Raw genomic sequence first — 17,483 nt, forward strand, 5'->3', positions numbered from 1 at the left:
ACTCCCTCCAATTTGCTCTGTTTTTTGTTTTTTTGATTTACTATGGCTCTAATAACAAAATGTGGAAAAACCAACAAGGTTTTGCTGAAAGTGAGAAAAACATAAATAAACACAAACAATGCTTCAAGTTATTTTGATGTCAATACAAAAATGACGACTTTTGCTGTCTATACTACAGGTTAATAGAAATGATGATGGAATAAACGTCATTTACTTGCGTTAGAAGGATAAATCTATCGGGTGTAATTTATTTCATCTCAACTGTTAAATGTTCAACTGTTAAGCAATTAACCAAATAAAGTATAGTGAACAAAATAAGGGCTATGGTGTAGGAAACATTTTGGCTTGTTCCGAGTCGGAGTCAAAATCGTTGAAGCAAGATCGACTCGGACTCCGGCTTGATACCACACAATGAACAATATAATTTTTGTTTGCAATAGTTTTTTACATTTATTGTTTGTTTTTTTTCTTCTACGTAGCCTATTACGCGCTAAAAATTTACCAGAAAATATAAGTAACATGATATGCGCTCTTCTGGTGCAAACTAAACTGAACTATCACAAGATGTGTAAGGTATGTAAGTTATGTAATTCCGACGTTTTGTCAGAATAAAAGCAGATTATCACCTTACACATCTTGTGATAGTTAAGCTTAGTTTGCACCAGAAGAGCGCATAAGTTATCATGTTACTTAACTAAATGCCTGGTGAACAGTCTCATTCAATTTTTAGAGAATAGAAATTTTTGTTCTTGTCAGTTATTGTAAAAGTCGTCGTATCGATTTTGATCACACCTTGAGTGAAATTAAACATAAAATCAATGAAAAAAGGTAGTAATTCAAAAAATCTGGCAACCTTCAAAATCTGGCAACACTGAAGTCGGAGTCGACCAGTTGTAAACCGAGGAGTGGGAGTCGTATATTTTTTACCGACTCCAGAGTCCTGAACAAAATGAAGAAATTGTCAGCAAGTGCTTCTAAATGCACACGAGGGCGTGTTTTCGGTGAAGTGGTTTAAGTTTCGTTTCGTTGGCTATCACTTAGTTCACGCAATGCGATTTCAAATGCTGGAACTGTATGCTTTGATCTCGTACCAGCACCATTGAGGCGTTGTTCATTTCGAAATGGAAGAATGTTAAATGACCAAGTTGATGCATCAGAATAGAAAAACCATGAACTGTTTGCCACTACTTCCATTTCAACCATAGAAGTTATTGCAGACAACTTTGATTTATCCAGTTCTGCTAAGCAAGCTTTATAGTATTCGTGAAGAAAGCTATCCAGTGTTTTAACAGGTTCTATTAAATGATGGTTCAGTACCCGCAGCTCTTTGTAAAGTTTTTCTTTAAATTCATTTATTAAAGGTGGTGTGGCGACATAAACGAACATGTCGTTTGTTGGAATCTTGCCAGCTTTTTCTAGACTTGAAACTATTCCTCGAGCTAAATTTATCGGTTGAATATTCATAACATTTTCGCATAATCGTTTTCTACCAGGTTTTGCTTTGATAGTAATTGTGTTACACATTATCGGCTGCCAGTCCTTTCTGTCGTATCTCCAATGTACAGAAACATAATCTTTATCTCCTAACACAGCTTTTATGTAAGCTTTAGCTGCTTCAACAATATAAGGAGAATGTTTCACTGCGTCGGTCACGGCAGAATAAACAACATTGTCAGGTATTTTTGTGATGTCGGTGATGCCGTTTTCCAAAGGAGAAGCGAGTCCATTCTTCGGGTGAACTATGATTGCATGCAATGCAGAAGTATGAATTGCACAAGGAGCAGATGTGTTGTAAGCTTTTTGAATGCTTTCTACGCTAGAAGGTAGCCACGGTTTGAATGTAATATTGTAATCATTGTTTGGAAGTGACGGTATATCAGCAGTATTCCTTTTAGTTTGATAATAAAACTGCAAAGACGTTGCCCCATTTGTAGGTGGTAGCTTCTTATTGATTCTGATAATGTCCATTCCTGTTTGTTTCTCAATTTGTTTCATGTTTTGTACAATCGCTTTATTAGCCTAAAATATAGACAAAACTTATATTAAAAATATGTTTGTAGCTAATGGAATCCATTACAAAATTTTAAAACCCCAAGGTTCCGCGGAACCCACTTTGTCAATTACTACTACGATAAAGCAATCTAACAAAAGTGTTAGTTTATATTTCTTTACTGAGGGTTGCCACACATAAATGCAAACCTTTTTGGTTAGGCAAATCAAATCCTTGTCAAAATTTTAACGTTTTGCCTGCAAAGTTCAAAAATCTACTAAATGCAATCAAAAACAAATCAATAGCCCAGGCCTTGTTTCCGATATTCAACATAATCATCCGAGATATTAATTTTAGTTTGAACGCAACTTTTCTTTTAATGTTATGTGGTTTCGATTTAATAACTCTACTTTCTTGGTAACTGTTTATAGCCTAACTAGGCCATTGTAGACTATAAGCTGCTATAGTGACCGACAAAATATGGCCTGGACGCGAAATTTTTTTTCCCACGTAGCCTACTTTCTGTCTCATTTGCATATTTTGGTAAAAGTTTGTATTAAAACCGTGTGAATGCAACATTTTCTCGTTGGCACGGTTGGTTCAGTGGTTTCATCCTCTACCTAGTGTTCGTAAGAACGAGGGTTCGACGCCCGTTGAAGTCAAACTTTTTTTTTCTTTAAATTAATTTTTGCGGTGCACAAGAGCTTTTTAAAAAAAGGATTATTATTGTAACTGACTCCGCCGGCAGTGTAGCCAAATCGTTTGGCATCCGCTGGCTTCGATCAGTCTTTCAACAAGGTTGATAGGATCTCCATTCTGTTTTGTCCTTTGCGATGTTTTGCAATCGATGGAGACGTGGTGTGCTGAGCAGGGATCCCAGCGATCAAAAAAAGTAGGGTTAGGGAAAGCTTATATTTTATTATCATTGCAGAATTTCATTGGTAAATAGTTATTTCGCAATCTGAATCAACCAATCTCTCAAAACACTTTCAGAAAATCTTACTTTTAGAGTGACTAGAATCAATGAGACAGCAAGCTCGTGAGAAAAAAATTTTGCGGCCTGGACACCGTGCATAAGCCTTCAGCACTAAAGGCTGAAGTCAATTACATACAAAGTGTAGAGGGAATGTGTGGAAAAACGGTCTTTTGCCATTTTTTACAAAAGTAGTCTACTTATTTCTCTAGTCCTTTTCCAATAAAAATTACATCACTACAACGTTATTTTTTGATCCAGTTTACATTAATTTTTTCGCAACATTGTTGATGGTATAGGTTTGCTGCACTGCTAATTCGTACTGCGCTGCTCTTCTTATTAATTGCTTTTGCTCAACATCCGAGCATTTCCCAAACATAGGCTAAATCTATCTCCACTTGGCAAGACCCAAAACATCATCGTATGAGCAATTGAGCATCCCATGCGAGCAGCAGCACCCCATATAAGCAGCCCAAAACGTATCTTGCAAAATTGAAACAAATTTCCAAATAGGAAACATTCCTTCACTTTGCAAGAATGTTACTCAACAATTTGCAAAGAAATAGCCTAGGCCTACTAATTTCATTGTGACATTTCTCTTCATCACAAACTCGCAAGTCAGCCTTCAGTCCTGAAGACTTGTGCACGGTGTCTAGCAGTGTAAGGCCGACGATAGGCCCAGGGGCGCCGGAACGATTTTTGACTGGGGGCGGCAGGATTATGAAAATTCTGTATTCTGGGCACTTTTATTACTGAAAGGCCATTTCTTAAGTTTTAAGATAAGATATAGCGATAATGCTCAACTATCAGCTCATTATCGAGTAATGATACAAGTGTCCGATATACAAAGAACAATGGCTCGGAAGGGCATCATGCTATGTTATAATGATGTAGTAACATATTGTGATACAGAATTTTCTGTGTGAATATTATTTTGAGGCAAAAACGAAAAATTATAATTTGGCTAAAAGCGAGTAGCAGGAATTGTTATATTGCAAAATGTGCAGTAGCTTACATGACCTTAAAAGGGCACCATTGCCCCCCTGCCCCCCATCCACAGGAAAATTGAGGGCATGGGGGGAATTTGCCCCCCTGGATAGGCCATCTATTTTCTTATTCCATTGTTTCCGCTTAATCTCTAAACTTGATATGTTTCATTTCAAAGTAATCGTGCTGCTGACCACAAACAAAAGCCTGCCTTGGGCTACTTGTTTCGCTTGTGTGCTGCATTTGGCTCGCAAGTCGTAGGTTGCACACCTCTGTCTTAGACTATGAGGTGGTTCAGTTCAGTTGGTTTTCAGTGGCGGCTGGTGGCCTCCTGAATTGGGGGGGCTGCAAGGCAGCATATCCAAGAATTGTTGGAGGGCGATATCAGGCGAACCTTGCGGGCGTGTCGCCGAAGGCGACACCCACGGCGGGGGGTCTGGGGGGCCTCCCCCAGAAAATTTTTTACAATTACATTTAATTTGGTGCATTTTGAGAGCATTTTCAAAAGAAATTTGGGAGTGGAATAACAGTCAAAAATGCTGCTGTAGAGCTTGAAAAATACTAATATTTCAAATTTTTATATTCAAAATCAGTGCTAAATACAAATCAAACTATGTTCTATGCACTTCGTCGTTTTCTCAATAGTTCGCTCAGTTTGTTGTCTGCAAATATTTATTGTCGATCGCCGGCATCGGACACGATTGTCCACATACGATCCACACAAAAAATACACAGAAACAAAAGACAAACAGAAGTACATTCACAGGAATGACGCTGAAGTAAGCAATAAATTTATTAATCAATCGTCCATTTCAGATCATGCGATCCATATCACACAAATTAAACATGCGAAACAAAAATCAATATTCAAAATGAAATATCATACTTAATCTGTTCAAACACCCAACTATAAAAAGAAATTTAAACTTTATCAATCGATGAATGTTGATATCACTGCTGTGCCATAGCAGCCATCAAGGCTAGGTAACGGCATAGCCTACATAGTGGTATTATAATGAAGGAGGTAGTTTGAGTTACGATAGCAGTCATACCTTATCAGGGAATCAACAATAGAGTTTGACGATGATTCACATTACCCAACAAAAAAAAGGCCCTTTTCCGTTGTAATGCATCAAATGTTATATGACATACAATGTTACACAAGACTTGATGTTCACGTAGCCTACGCTATAATGTTTGGGCAAATGGTGAATAATTCTAAATGCATTAATGAATGCAACACGCAAGCGATTAATTCACGTTGGTGATAATTTTCCCATGGTGACATGCATACATTGGGGTACAATATGAACGGAAGAGAACATTTTTAACTTCACTGGAGCTCTTGTAAAATTTTAATTTATTGGTAAAACAGTATAATGATCGTACTTGTCGGTTTATATCCTTGTCATCACACATTGCCGTGTCAAGAAATACACCCAAGTATCTGACGCTATCTACAGATTTGATTTGACTTCCGTTGAGCCGTGAAATTGGATTTAAATTTAACTTTAAGTGATTAGTTAGAAAATACATAGCAAACGACTTTTTGCAGTTAAAAACGATCTCATTACAAAGTACATAATCTTCGCACACACACAGTATATTGCAGTATACATGTAGTATAACCGTAGCTACATCTTTTTTGGAGCACCCTGCATGTATGCACCCACTGCTCCAGAACTAAAAATGCTTGGAAGTTAACATTTTTTATTCTTTCCTACAAAAATTATCTTTTGCCAGCTGAAGCCAGCTAGCAACCCTGCATGTATCACAATACAGAAGGACAAAGACAAAATCTCAATTCTATCACAAGTATAAATGCCCACTGGATGGCAAGTATAATTCAGTTCAATTCAAATTATTTTTCTTTGACAGAATGCAAAAGAAATGATATTGTAAAAAAGAAATACAGTAACAAAACCAACAAAAGGAAAAGGTGGCAAAACCTTAATGGTTTAAGACGTGCATGAAAGGATCTAATATTGCGGTATATGCATCGATAAATATAGTTAAGCACGGCCACCAAACCTGACACTTTAAAACAAGTAGATGAATTAGTTAAGAATCAGTCGCCTCCTCATTCCAGAAACAATTGGAGCGCCAATTCTTAAAGCAATGAGAACACGACTGAACCTAACATTACAAAAACAAACAAATACACACACACATATTGTAATTATAACCATTGATCTCGCTCAAGCCATAGGTGCCACATTTACTCTTTGCTACACATTACTGAGCATCACATATAAAGGACAGCGGACCTTTATTTATAGATGAATTCCATTCGGCGACTTTTTGCCATGGCAAAATGGTCAATTACCCTCTCGTTGAAATCTTTGGTTTCAGTTATTAAGCGATTTTCTATTGACACCATGGCTAATGCAGAAAGTCTTTCAGTACACATGGTGCTGCGGGAAAAGGTTTTAATCCTTTTCAGGGATGAAAAGCAACGTTCTGGTTCTGCTGTTGACATTGGAGTGGTAAGTAGAATTTTAGCTAGCTTTATTACTTCAGAAAAAGTTGATTGCATTCCTTCCAGGTTTAGCAACGAAAGCAGCTGCACAAGTCCACTCACTGAATGCATGTCATTTCTAGAATAGAGAACAGACAGCTCCGGTTTGAGCTTGTCTTTGATTAACATAGGGTATGCTTCACAACATTTTTCTAAAGCTTTTTCTGGAAACTGTCTTGCATATTGTGAAGCATTTTTCAAATTAAATAAAGTGCTTGCTTCAAGATGATTGGTGAACTTGAACCTTTCTTGAAACTGCATTAAGACAACATCACATACTTCTTTAGCATCAATGATTTGGGATTCAGGCATTCTCCGTGTGGGTGAAGGTGACTCATTGTCTGCAGCAATGCCTTCCCTTATTCTTTGTATTGCTGACAGAAAATTATCCAGAGAGCACTGCACTTTGAATGACTCAAGCTCCACAGACTGCAGCTGAGCAAACAGTATGTCAACATGAGGCATGATTTTCGAAAAGAAATCTAACCAAAACACAAATTTTGGATCTATGAGCATTCGTTTTATACCAGCAGCAGCAAAGCCAGTCACCGAAGAGTTGCTTTGTTCCAAAGTTGAGCAGCATTCTATAAGTGCGTCTTTTATCTCCGATACAGCATTCACCGTCCTGCTTTTAAAATTCCATCGTGTTGCTGATGGGCGAGGAATACGCCTTTGAGCAACTTGGTCCAAAGCAGCCATTCTTTGAGGAGATTTGGAGAAAAAACTTGGGATTCCCGAAAGACTGTTAAAAAAGACTCTGACACTGGTATTCTGCGAAGTGGCTTTTTGTATAACCAAGTTTAGCTGGTGTGCATAACAATGGACAAAGTGTGCATTGCTATATACTTGCTTGATTCTTGATTGCACACCATTTCTTGCACCACTCATAGCAGCAGCACCATCATAAGTTTGTGCTACAAGTTTGGATGTATTGCTCCCAAGCAAAACTTTAAGTTCCTGAAATAGGATTGAAGACAGAGCTTCTGCTGTCTGGTTAGCAGGATTAAAAAAAACCCAAAATCTTTCAACAGGCTTCCCATGACTTTCATACCGTAGTACAATCACCATCTGTGTCTTCTCTGAGATGTCAGTAGTTTCATCACACATGATTGCTACAAATTCAGACTGTGATATTTCTTCTTTAATTTTGCTTTTGCAAAGCTCAAGAATCGTTTCCAAAAGCTCATTTTGAATAGTTTTGGATGTACCTTTGAATACCTTTGCAGAATTAAAATGATTTTGGAAGCGTGAGTCAAGATTGGAAGCAAAATCAATTAACCCCATGAACACACCAGGATTTTTTGAGCCTTGACTTTCATCATGTCCCCTTAATGGCAATTCAAATCTGCCACAAAATTTTATACAATCTATAATCTTTGACAATACTGTTCTGTTCTTCGTTACTTCTTCATTATGTTTAGTAATGGAGAGTTGATATCCAGAATCTATAAGTGTAGCAATATTAACTCTGCCAAGCACTGAAAGACTCAAAGTATTGTTCATGTGGAAAGTTGATCTACTATGCTTCTCTGTCTTTCTACTGAGATGTTTCAGGTCTTTCACACCTACTTTGGTCCAGGAATGTTCTTGATCTCCACCAAACAGTAAACAGGGAAAGCAAAAGAAAGCATTTTCACTGTTGCAGCCACACAGCCAGTCATGATCATCATACACATTTCTGTTAAACTTCCTTGCATAAGGGTTACCTCTACTGGTGGATGATTGGGAAATGTCAAGGTTTGGAGTGGGTCTTCCTTGTGCTTTGATGCTAAGTTTTTCTTGCAGAGACAACTGAGAAAACCTAATTTTTTTCAATGACATTACAGAATTATCCATTGTATATAAATTGCAAAATGTTCCAATTAAAGTGTAAATTATTATAGCATAAACCTGTTAAGATAAATGAAATCATTGTCAATTTTTTTAAATGAAGGTAGATTCAGAGTCAAAATAAGAGTATCCATATATATATGATATTTTTTTTTTATTTATTTGCATCAGACTCAAGATGAAAGTAGAAACAAAGCAGATACTCAACTCCGAAGAGCTGAGTCGTAATGTACCAAATACAAAGATTGAGTGTAACAGTCTGTTCGCATTAGTTCATATATCCATTGGTTGGAAGACAAGTTACAGCGGGTTACAAACTGATATAATTTTTTACAAATGAAAGCTTGAAAAATGGTGATATTGTTATCAACGAATGCAGAGGTGATGCTGCATCGTCTCTGCAGATTAAACAACATTCTGTAACAATTATTGTATCCAACACGTAAGCGATTACTACTGGATAGAAGATAGTTACACCATAGTTGACAGGCATATAAAGGCATACAATAGGAACGAAACAACACATTTTTAACAGCAATCAAACGTTTGGAAAACCTTGCTTTTAACATGTTTTCAGAACAATACAATGACCGTAATTGTCGTTTCATGTCTTTATCATCAGGTAGAAGCGTTAATTATTACTCCAATATATTTCAAGGGTCTCAAAGCAGATACGATTTTTATTTAAATACCGTATTATATATGATCGGATTATAGCCAAATTTCAGCATCTAGGCTTTATATAAAACACCAACAGTTTTGTTGCAATTAAATATAATGTCATGAGAAACTACATACATTTGACAAACATTGATGAGTTTCTGGAGTCCCTTGACACTTGATGCAAAACAACACAAGCCTTCAGCATACATGAAATGATTGAAGACAGGAGTTGCCAATGCAGCAGCCAACAGAAAGACCGTTTAATTCAGAAGATAAATCATTCATGTAGATGCACTTCTGCAGCATACCGGTACTAGACCTAGAGGGCAGACACTAGTGAAGCACCTAACTTAACTATCTATCACTCCTGACGGATCACTGAGTGGAAACAATTATCGTTCCTTGCCCTAGAAAATACTATACCAACCCTCAGCAGCATGGAGTCACATGCAAAGATCAAAACTGGGCAAAGATCAAAACCCTAACCTTATTCCTAACTCTAACCCTTACCTTAATTAACCCTACCTAACTTTAATCCTAACTCTGGCAACACCTGATTGTAACTATGGCAACAAGTGTGTAAAAATAGCCACTTTGTAATAACAATAATAAGATGGATAAAGAAAACCAGACATAAAAGAAACCCATCCTCAGGCAAAAGCAGGTTTCGATGTGGCCCAGGAGAGCAGGTGTTGAGCTCTTTTTATGGTCAGACTGCACATCACAGTCACACAGTAGCCTAAGACGATTGAGGTTCGAGATCCAGTGTAAGTTATTGTTTCTTGTCCTAGCACTATTGTTTCTTGTCCTAGCACTGTTGTTTTCTTGCCCTAGTACCGGTACACCCTATAACCTGTTGAATACCCTAATCCTACAGCTATCACATTTACAGTCATGTCTCATCGCTACTCTGCGAAACAAAACTTAACTTTAAAAAGTCTGTAGAATTATTCGGTTAGGGGGGGGGGCTGTTTTCCATGCAGCCCCAACAGATTCAAAAATTGCTGTTATGTATTCTGTAAAATACCAAAAGAGGTGGAGCTTCAAGGATATTTTTTAGCCAATCAGAGCACTTGAAATCCAAAATCTGGGGCTGCAAAGAATGTGGTAGCCACTTTAACAAGTCGAAATTCTGCCACTGAAATTGACTACAATGCAACCGCCAACCAATCAGAACATGTTATAAGAGGCTGCCGTCCAATTGTGATCATTCTAGCACTCATCCAGAGAGTTAATGCTTGTTTTGAACTTTATTTGGTAATTAAAGAAGAAAAAGAGCAATAGCAGTAGTGGGAATCGAACCCGCGTCAATGAAATGACTACTTTCTAGCCTTAACCCTAACCCTTAAGCTAACCAGCTGACAAAAATTCCATCACTTAATTTGCTTTCTATCATCTTCTTTTCGCCATTTTTTACGTCACTTAAACCGTAGCTTCTGATTGGTTGGCGGTTTCATTCTAATCAATTTCAGTGGCAGAATTTCGACTTGTTAAAGTGGCTACCAAAGAATGTTGTCCCAAAGCCATGTTTCCAAACAAATTTTTAAATATTTTAATTTTCAATCCGCAATCCATAAGTGAAAAAAGTAATCGGGTCGGACAAACACAGAGGAAAACATATCTTCCCTTTTTTCTCTTTCTTTCAGGGGGGGCTGCAGCCCTGCAGCCCCATGGCACGAGCCGCCACTGTTGGTTTTTATTTCTGGCCATCACAACAAATAACAATGTATACCAAACATCGCAGACGTCTAGAAACAGAGAGAAGCGATAAAACGCAAACGTTATACCGTGCTTGATACCAAAACAGGACAATGGGATCAGTGTTGTACGCGTCAATGAAATAAATTGACGGCGTCAGCGCGAATTGCCTAAAAACTTCACGGCGTAAAGTACTGCGTAAGCTCTTAAAGAAATTGACGGCGTCAGCGCTATTTTAGCTAGTGTCTCACAAAACGGAAGTATTTCAACCAAGTTTAGGCTTACAATAGCTATAAATAAAGAGCAGGTGTTATGTTTTGAGACTGTATTGTAAGTAGCTGCTTAGCCCATTAGTTATTTCCTTGTAGAAACACAAGCATTTTAAAACGTTTGTCTGACAATCTGCTGTGTTTGGGACGCATAATGTCCTTTCCAAGTGAAAACAAGCGTTCCACAGCCGCGCTGGATGGTATTGGTGTGTTGTATACAAACAAGCCTTGAAAACGTTTACTCGGAAAGGTATCACTGTTCTAAGCGTGCTGTGATGGTTTAGCACAGGGGTTCCCAACCTTTTTTACACTGTGGCCCCTTTTGAAAAATCAATGGCCCCTCTATTTTTTTCAACCTATTGAAAAAATTAAGAAGTGTTATTTTAATTAAAAAGCTTGTTTATACAGTAACCGGTAATAGCATTTTTATTAAATTTTAATTGATTTCTTTTGTTATATAGTGTTGGAGTGGACTTAGAGATGATAAATTAAAAAATTATTATTGTTCAAATTTTTCCATGGCCCCCTTGAAAAAGGCTCATGGCCCACTAGGGGGCCATGGCCGCCAGGCTGGAAACCCCTGGTTTAGCATATATAAATCTTTTAGCGAGGTCCAATGCACCAACATTGCTCTTTTCGGGGGCATAGAGCTCTTGAAATAAAGTATCTTCAACCTCCGCGATGACCTTCATTGATTTTTCGCTTGAACTCTCCCTGATACCTCGTTCTCTACACTGGTCATGATATGAGTGATCACCATTTGACGAACTTCTTCCGCTTGTATTCCAGGTAGCCATTCCAACCAAAGCGAAAACCGGTAATTTGGATGTCGCGCTGGCCAGAATACATTGTGAAATTCTCATTGTGAAACGAAATTCTCCATGAAAACAAAAAATGACGCATAGCGCGTGACGCTTAAAATCGGCAAAATACTTGACGGCGCTATCACTTCCGTCAACTAAAAAATAAACTGACGGCGCTAGCCTCAGCGTCAACAAAAAGGTGACGCCGTCAACGTACAACACTGATGGGGTATATGGCAACGTCGTTACACTGTATTAATTACTGTAAAATTCCTGACTCTAACTACTTGATTTTGTGAATTTTTATCTTTGGACTGAGAAAGCTTTCTTGAGAGCTTAGTTTTGACAGTTAAGCATACTTGTTGAGCTTTAATCTACTGACGCAAGCCGCGGTCATTTAGATTGAAAAAATAAAATTTCTGCTTGTTGACTGTGAATTATTCCATCCACTGGATGGCGCTGAATAGAAAGCAATTTTTAAAATAACTTTCTCAAGAGCACCCCCGAGCGCCGAACCAGCGATACTTGATGTTGCGGTTTTGTTATGCACAAAGTTGGGTGTTTACCTGCTATCGGGGCGGACTTGTTATTATCAATTGCAAATAGTAATCATTTGAAATTAACTTTTCTTTTACCTGCAAAGCAACGTCAAATGCGCCATCACACTTCTTTCTTAGGTTTGAGATTGAAATGCAGGAAACAAATCGACACAAACGGTCAACATCAATAACTTGATGCGGTGAAAGAACCTGTCCACCTTTGGTGTAGTGTGTTGTAAAGAGAGGGATCACCAAAGTCCTGTTTGTTCAAAGGAATTAATTATCAAACATGTAGGTCTACAATGTGATGTTTTCCTAGCTTTCCCCTGTCAACTTTGAGAGTAATTCAGCTAAGTCATTAATTATAAACGAAAAAAATATCATATCATCTTATGCAAGCAGTGCTTTACAAGTAGACAAACCAGAGAGTCACTTGGTCACGTGGCCCACCCAAGAAACTGGAGAATAAAAAAACACGAAGGATAATGTGTTTTTGGAAAATGTTTTGCTCGCTTTGCTTGTTTCATCACATTTCTAATCAGCGGCATATGGCACTCTTGTTTTTACCAGTGATTAGGTCAAAGACGTAGAAATGCTTTCACTGGAACGACGGAGGTGTCAAAATCGACACTTTCTATTTTTTTGAATCTGAATTCTGCATTTATTTGTTTTCATATCGCCATGAGAGTTTCAAAAGCTTTGTAGCGGACGCTGCTAGTCAGCATGCGTGCTCATATGCAGCCATAGCCGTAGGAGAGTAAAACATTTTGGGGGGGCGAACAAAATTTGCCCAAATTTTCCAAATTTTGCCCAAATTGTGTCTTTGCGTATATATTTTCAAAAACATAAAATTACTCACAACCTCTGAGATAGTGCAGTCTAAGAACTCCATAATTATCAACTTGGCGGTGTACAAAAACACAGGCAGCAAAACGTTCAACTTAGCAAAACAAGGTTGAATTAACTTTAAACTAAATAAACCATCAAATTGAAATAATTTTCTTGTGGCACAAAAATATGTATACATATTAGGCCTACCTGGATTCAACAACAATTTAAACCGAGAATTCAACAATAACTGGACAACAGTGGCTAAATATCCAAGTCGTCAGATCATTTCAAAATCTCTAGCTCAATTGCAATAAAAAGCCAAACCAAAAGTAGCTGAATCTTTTCATTACAAAGATAGTGTAGTTCAAAAAATCAAGAGTCAAGATTCGTAAATTTGCATTGAAAAAATCTCAAATGACAACCTATTTACTTATCAAACTAGTAACATTACTTAATCCATGCTACTTAAAACCTTACAACCAGAAAAGAATTCTACAGTTTATCATACTATGCACATCAAATTTTGCACCTTTGAACAAAACTAAGTTGCTATTAGTATGAATATTGATTTCATATTACAGTGAAGTTATAGCCAATGTTTTTTCATTAACATCATTACTGTACCAAGATATTCTAAGTTCATGATGAAGCAACTACTGAAATCGCAGGCACTGAACCAAAATAACTCATATAGGTAATAACTTCAAACTTAATCCTTGCCAGAAAATACAGACAACATCATCAATACTGTCTAGTGTCTACATTGCCTGATATCAACTGCATGAATTGGATGCCAAAGCAACATAACATTAACACTTGCCTATATGTTGTTTTGATCATTGATTACTATAATATGTACTGTGTCATATATGGTAAATAGCTGAGCATATCAACCCTAGGACTGGCAAAGACAAACAGCAGTTAATAGAAAAAATAATTTTTATGTATATCGTATAGAAAACATTTCAACTGTAGTGTAGCCCACAAGTTCAGTTCACAAAAACATGAAATCAAACACTGGAAAATTCACAGATACTAAAACGAAGCGTAACATTCTCTACAAATGTTTGTAGTACAAATAGTTTCCAAAACAGTAGTTTCCAAAATTGAAGATGGCACAGTTTACATTCATAGGAAAATCTTAATGTATTTCATACAAAATATTGGGCTACACTATAACAAATATACAAAGTTTTTAAACTGGTAAGATGTTGAAAACTCATAGTTGCCTAAGATTGATTTTGCAGGTATATACTGAATGGAAGCTTAACATTCTGCCCAAATTGCAATACACCAAATACAAAAGTTCCAAAACTGATGACACTACATTTAACATTTAAAGAAAAAATGTTAATGTATTTCATACAAAATGCAACACTATAAACAAGTTTCTAAACTAGAAAGATTTTGAAAACTCATGGTAAGATTGATTTTCCCAATAACTGGACATTTTTGCCCAAATATTTTTACAAATAAATACAATAGTAGAATATAGAGAAAGAAGCAAAAAACCTCATAAGAATACCAGTAGGCTACCCAGCAAGGTTTCAAAATTCCACCAATGAAGAAATGTAGTGTATATCCTAGTGAACATCAGTAATAAGCTTACCGGTACCTCTGCTTGCTAATTGCATTTTCTTACATTTACATTTTGCAGATATGTACTGAATCAAAGCTTAACATTCTGCCCAAATTGCAATATACTGTACCAAATACAAAAGTTCCAAATTTGATGACACTACATTTAACATTTAAAGAAAAATGTTAATGTATTTCATACAAAATGCAACATTATAAACAAATTTCTAAACTAGAAAAATTTTGAAAACTCATGGTAAGATTGATTTTCCCAATAACTGGACATTTTTGCCCAAATATAATTTTAGAAATAACTACATTAGTAAGACATAAAGTAAAAAGCAAAAACCATTTAAGGTTATTAGTAGGTTATTAGTAGGCTACCTAGCAAGCTTACAAATCTCACCTGTGAAAAAATACAGCCTACGTACATGCTGGTGAATATCAGTACTAATAAGCTTAACTTTGCTTGCCAATTATGTTCTTTTGCACTTTACTTTTTGCAGGTGTTGAATTGAAACTTATCATTCTGCCCAAATTGCAATACGTATCACATGCAGCAATTTTCAAAATAGATGAAAATGCATTTTACATAATTGATTGGAAATATTAATGTATATATCTCATAAATTATAACAATTACGTAAACTTTCTAAACTGGAAAAATGTCAAAACATCACGATAAGATTGATTTGCCCAAATAAGTGCAGATTTTTGCCCAAATTCGCGGCGTTTTTTTTTCAGCGGGGGAGCGACCGCCCCCCCTGCCCCCCCATCTCCTACGGCTATGTATACAGCCGTCAGTGAGACGGTGACATTCCTGGGCATAATTGGCGAGGAATGACCGGGACACGAAGTTGTCTTCACTACGGCCTTATTTATCAACTGAACTTCACTGGTTAGCGCTTGATCACAAGTAGAATCCTTCACAGCTGCGTTGTTTATTGACTCAACCTTTAACTTTCGAAGAACAGAATCCAATAACACCAAAAATGAAAGCACCCGAACGACTAATAACTCCACAACCAAAACTTAGTTCAGCATACTGTCGTTCTACATTATTATCTTAAGTTCTCAAAAAATAGAATTGCCATCCGAGTGTGCACACTTAACCTCGGAATTTTAGAACTGCATTTGCGTTAGGAATCATGGTTTAAGTTTCTTAAAGAGAGTTCTGGTTTTGATTGGGAAGGCGCAGCCACAAGCATTACAAGATCTACACGCGACCACATAACGCAACACAATGGTAGATCTACGTGTCGATGAAGTAGCCTACAGTAGGAATGCGGTTTAGGCATCATACAAAATTGATTGCTAGATTGAATCAGTGTTGCCAACCACACTTAATGAATGGGTACCAATTTTTTTCTAAATGGGTACCAAATTGATAAACAGAGTACCAAATTTTTTTTTCACCTTTAAAAAAAGCAAAACTTTTATCAACTTTATTAGCGCAGAACAAAATTATGATCATTATCAAATTATGATCTTTTTTTGTGCAATTTGCTTTTATCGTGTCAAACCACGTTAGATCGATGTGGATTGACAAGAAAGTTACAAACTTTACAGTACCGGTAGCTGAAATCTTTTTATCTTTGTTATTTACCAGGCTAGATTCAGGTGGGCTGCACGACCAAGTGAATTCAACTTCCCATGTTTCAAATGCTATTTTTATGATAGCATTTGGTTGCTTTTGCCATATAGCCTACCATGCAGCAAATCAAATTAGAAGTAACACTGCAATGGTGGCAGAGTCACCCATTGGTGCACAGAAATAAGCAGTTTAATACAATCGTTAATTATTAATCGTTAATATAGCAGGTCTAGCCAATGTTTTCTGAAAAAGGCTATTACTGCAACTACATTAAAATTATTTCTGTTTTAAGCTAGTTGGCTACACTATTTATTTAGATACTGGCGCAGTAGGTCTACAAATTAGTGATGTACCGATACTCAAGTATCGATGTTATCGGTTCAAAACAGTCAGTTTTAAAGTTTGCAACTGCCATGGCCCAAGTTTTAAACATGTAGGCATACCGTACAGTTTATTTAAAATCGTAGATTATAATTAATCAGAACAAATGCGTGATGTGACAAAAATGTGATAAATAAATAAATTGATGGATTGATTGAACAAAGAAAATTAGGCTACTTTAAAGTTCAGTTCTTTCAGCCGGCTTTCTTTTATTCAGCTGAATCTAACTTCACCTGCAGTTCATTAGATATTAATCTGCTGCAAAGCTCTTCTTCAGCGGAAACGTTCAACCGTCACAGCCAATCCAGTCACCTACTTCAACAGGCTACCAACACGTCAATAGGTACCCCTTTCACCTTCTCCACAGCAAAAACCTTCCACTCTAACCAACTTCAGTATTAACATGTAGGCCTACCTTCTCTTCAGCAAATCCGTGCTTCCCTGCAAACTTCGCTGTCAAATTACCAATCAGCACCCATTCTTTCCTTTAAAACCCTTCATCTGGCAGCTATTTTTTACAAAAAAATTTTTTTACGAGACGAAATAAAAACACGTCCGCCCTTACCATTACCAGGCAATACCAAAGACAAAATAAAGACCAAAGACAAACAAAAGACCCAATGTCAACCTAGCGCTTTGCTCATTGTCAGGTAGTCAAACTTTTCCGATATTGAAAAAAAGTACAATACGAATAAAAAAAACTAAAAATTACAAATGGTACCAAATAGTACCAAATTTTTGCAGAGTACCAAATCATTTTTTAGGGTACCAATACAACCAAAATAGTACAAAATTTTTAACTTTTTGGTACTCCAGAGTACCAAACGGC

The 17,483-nt window shown here is 36.9% G+C and overlaps 1 protein-coding gene across 1 annotated transcript; it reads right to left on the bottom strand.

The window, feature by feature from the left end:
- Nucleotides 1-704: 704 nt before the first annotated feature.
- LOC145777288 (uncharacterized) lies at nucleotides 705-17,028 on the bottom strand. Its single transcript, XM_082588638.1, has 3 exons — nucleotides 16,888-17,028; nucleotides 12,367-12,529; nucleotides 705-2,019 (listed from the first exon to the last, which is right to left on the bottom strand). Exons 1-3 carry the CDS (start codon nucleotides 16,896-16,898, stop codon nucleotides 1,012-1,014), a joined length of 1,182 nt encoding a protein of 393 aa, XP_082444764.1. The 5' UTR covers nucleotides 16,899-17,028; the 3' UTR covers nucleotides 705-1,011.
- Nucleotides 17,029-17,483: the final 455 nt, after the last annotated feature.

This window comes from Aplidium turbinatum, chromosome 9 (assembly GCF_918807975.1).
Source record: "Aplidium turbinatum chromosome 9, kaAplTurb1.1, whole genome shotgun sequence".
Classification (NCBI taxonomy): domain Eukaryota; kingdom Metazoa; phylum Chordata; class Ascidiacea; order Aplousobranchia; family Polyclinidae; genus Aplidium; species Aplidium turbinatum.

Bases quoted from the DNA above. Each gene is read 5' to 3' on its own strand.
- LOC145777288 (XM_082588638.1), bottom strand. The intron at 2,020-12,366 runs GTAAAAGAAAAG...TCTATATTTTAG, and splicing joins CATTTGACGTTGCTTTGCAG to GCTAATAAAGCGATTGTACA.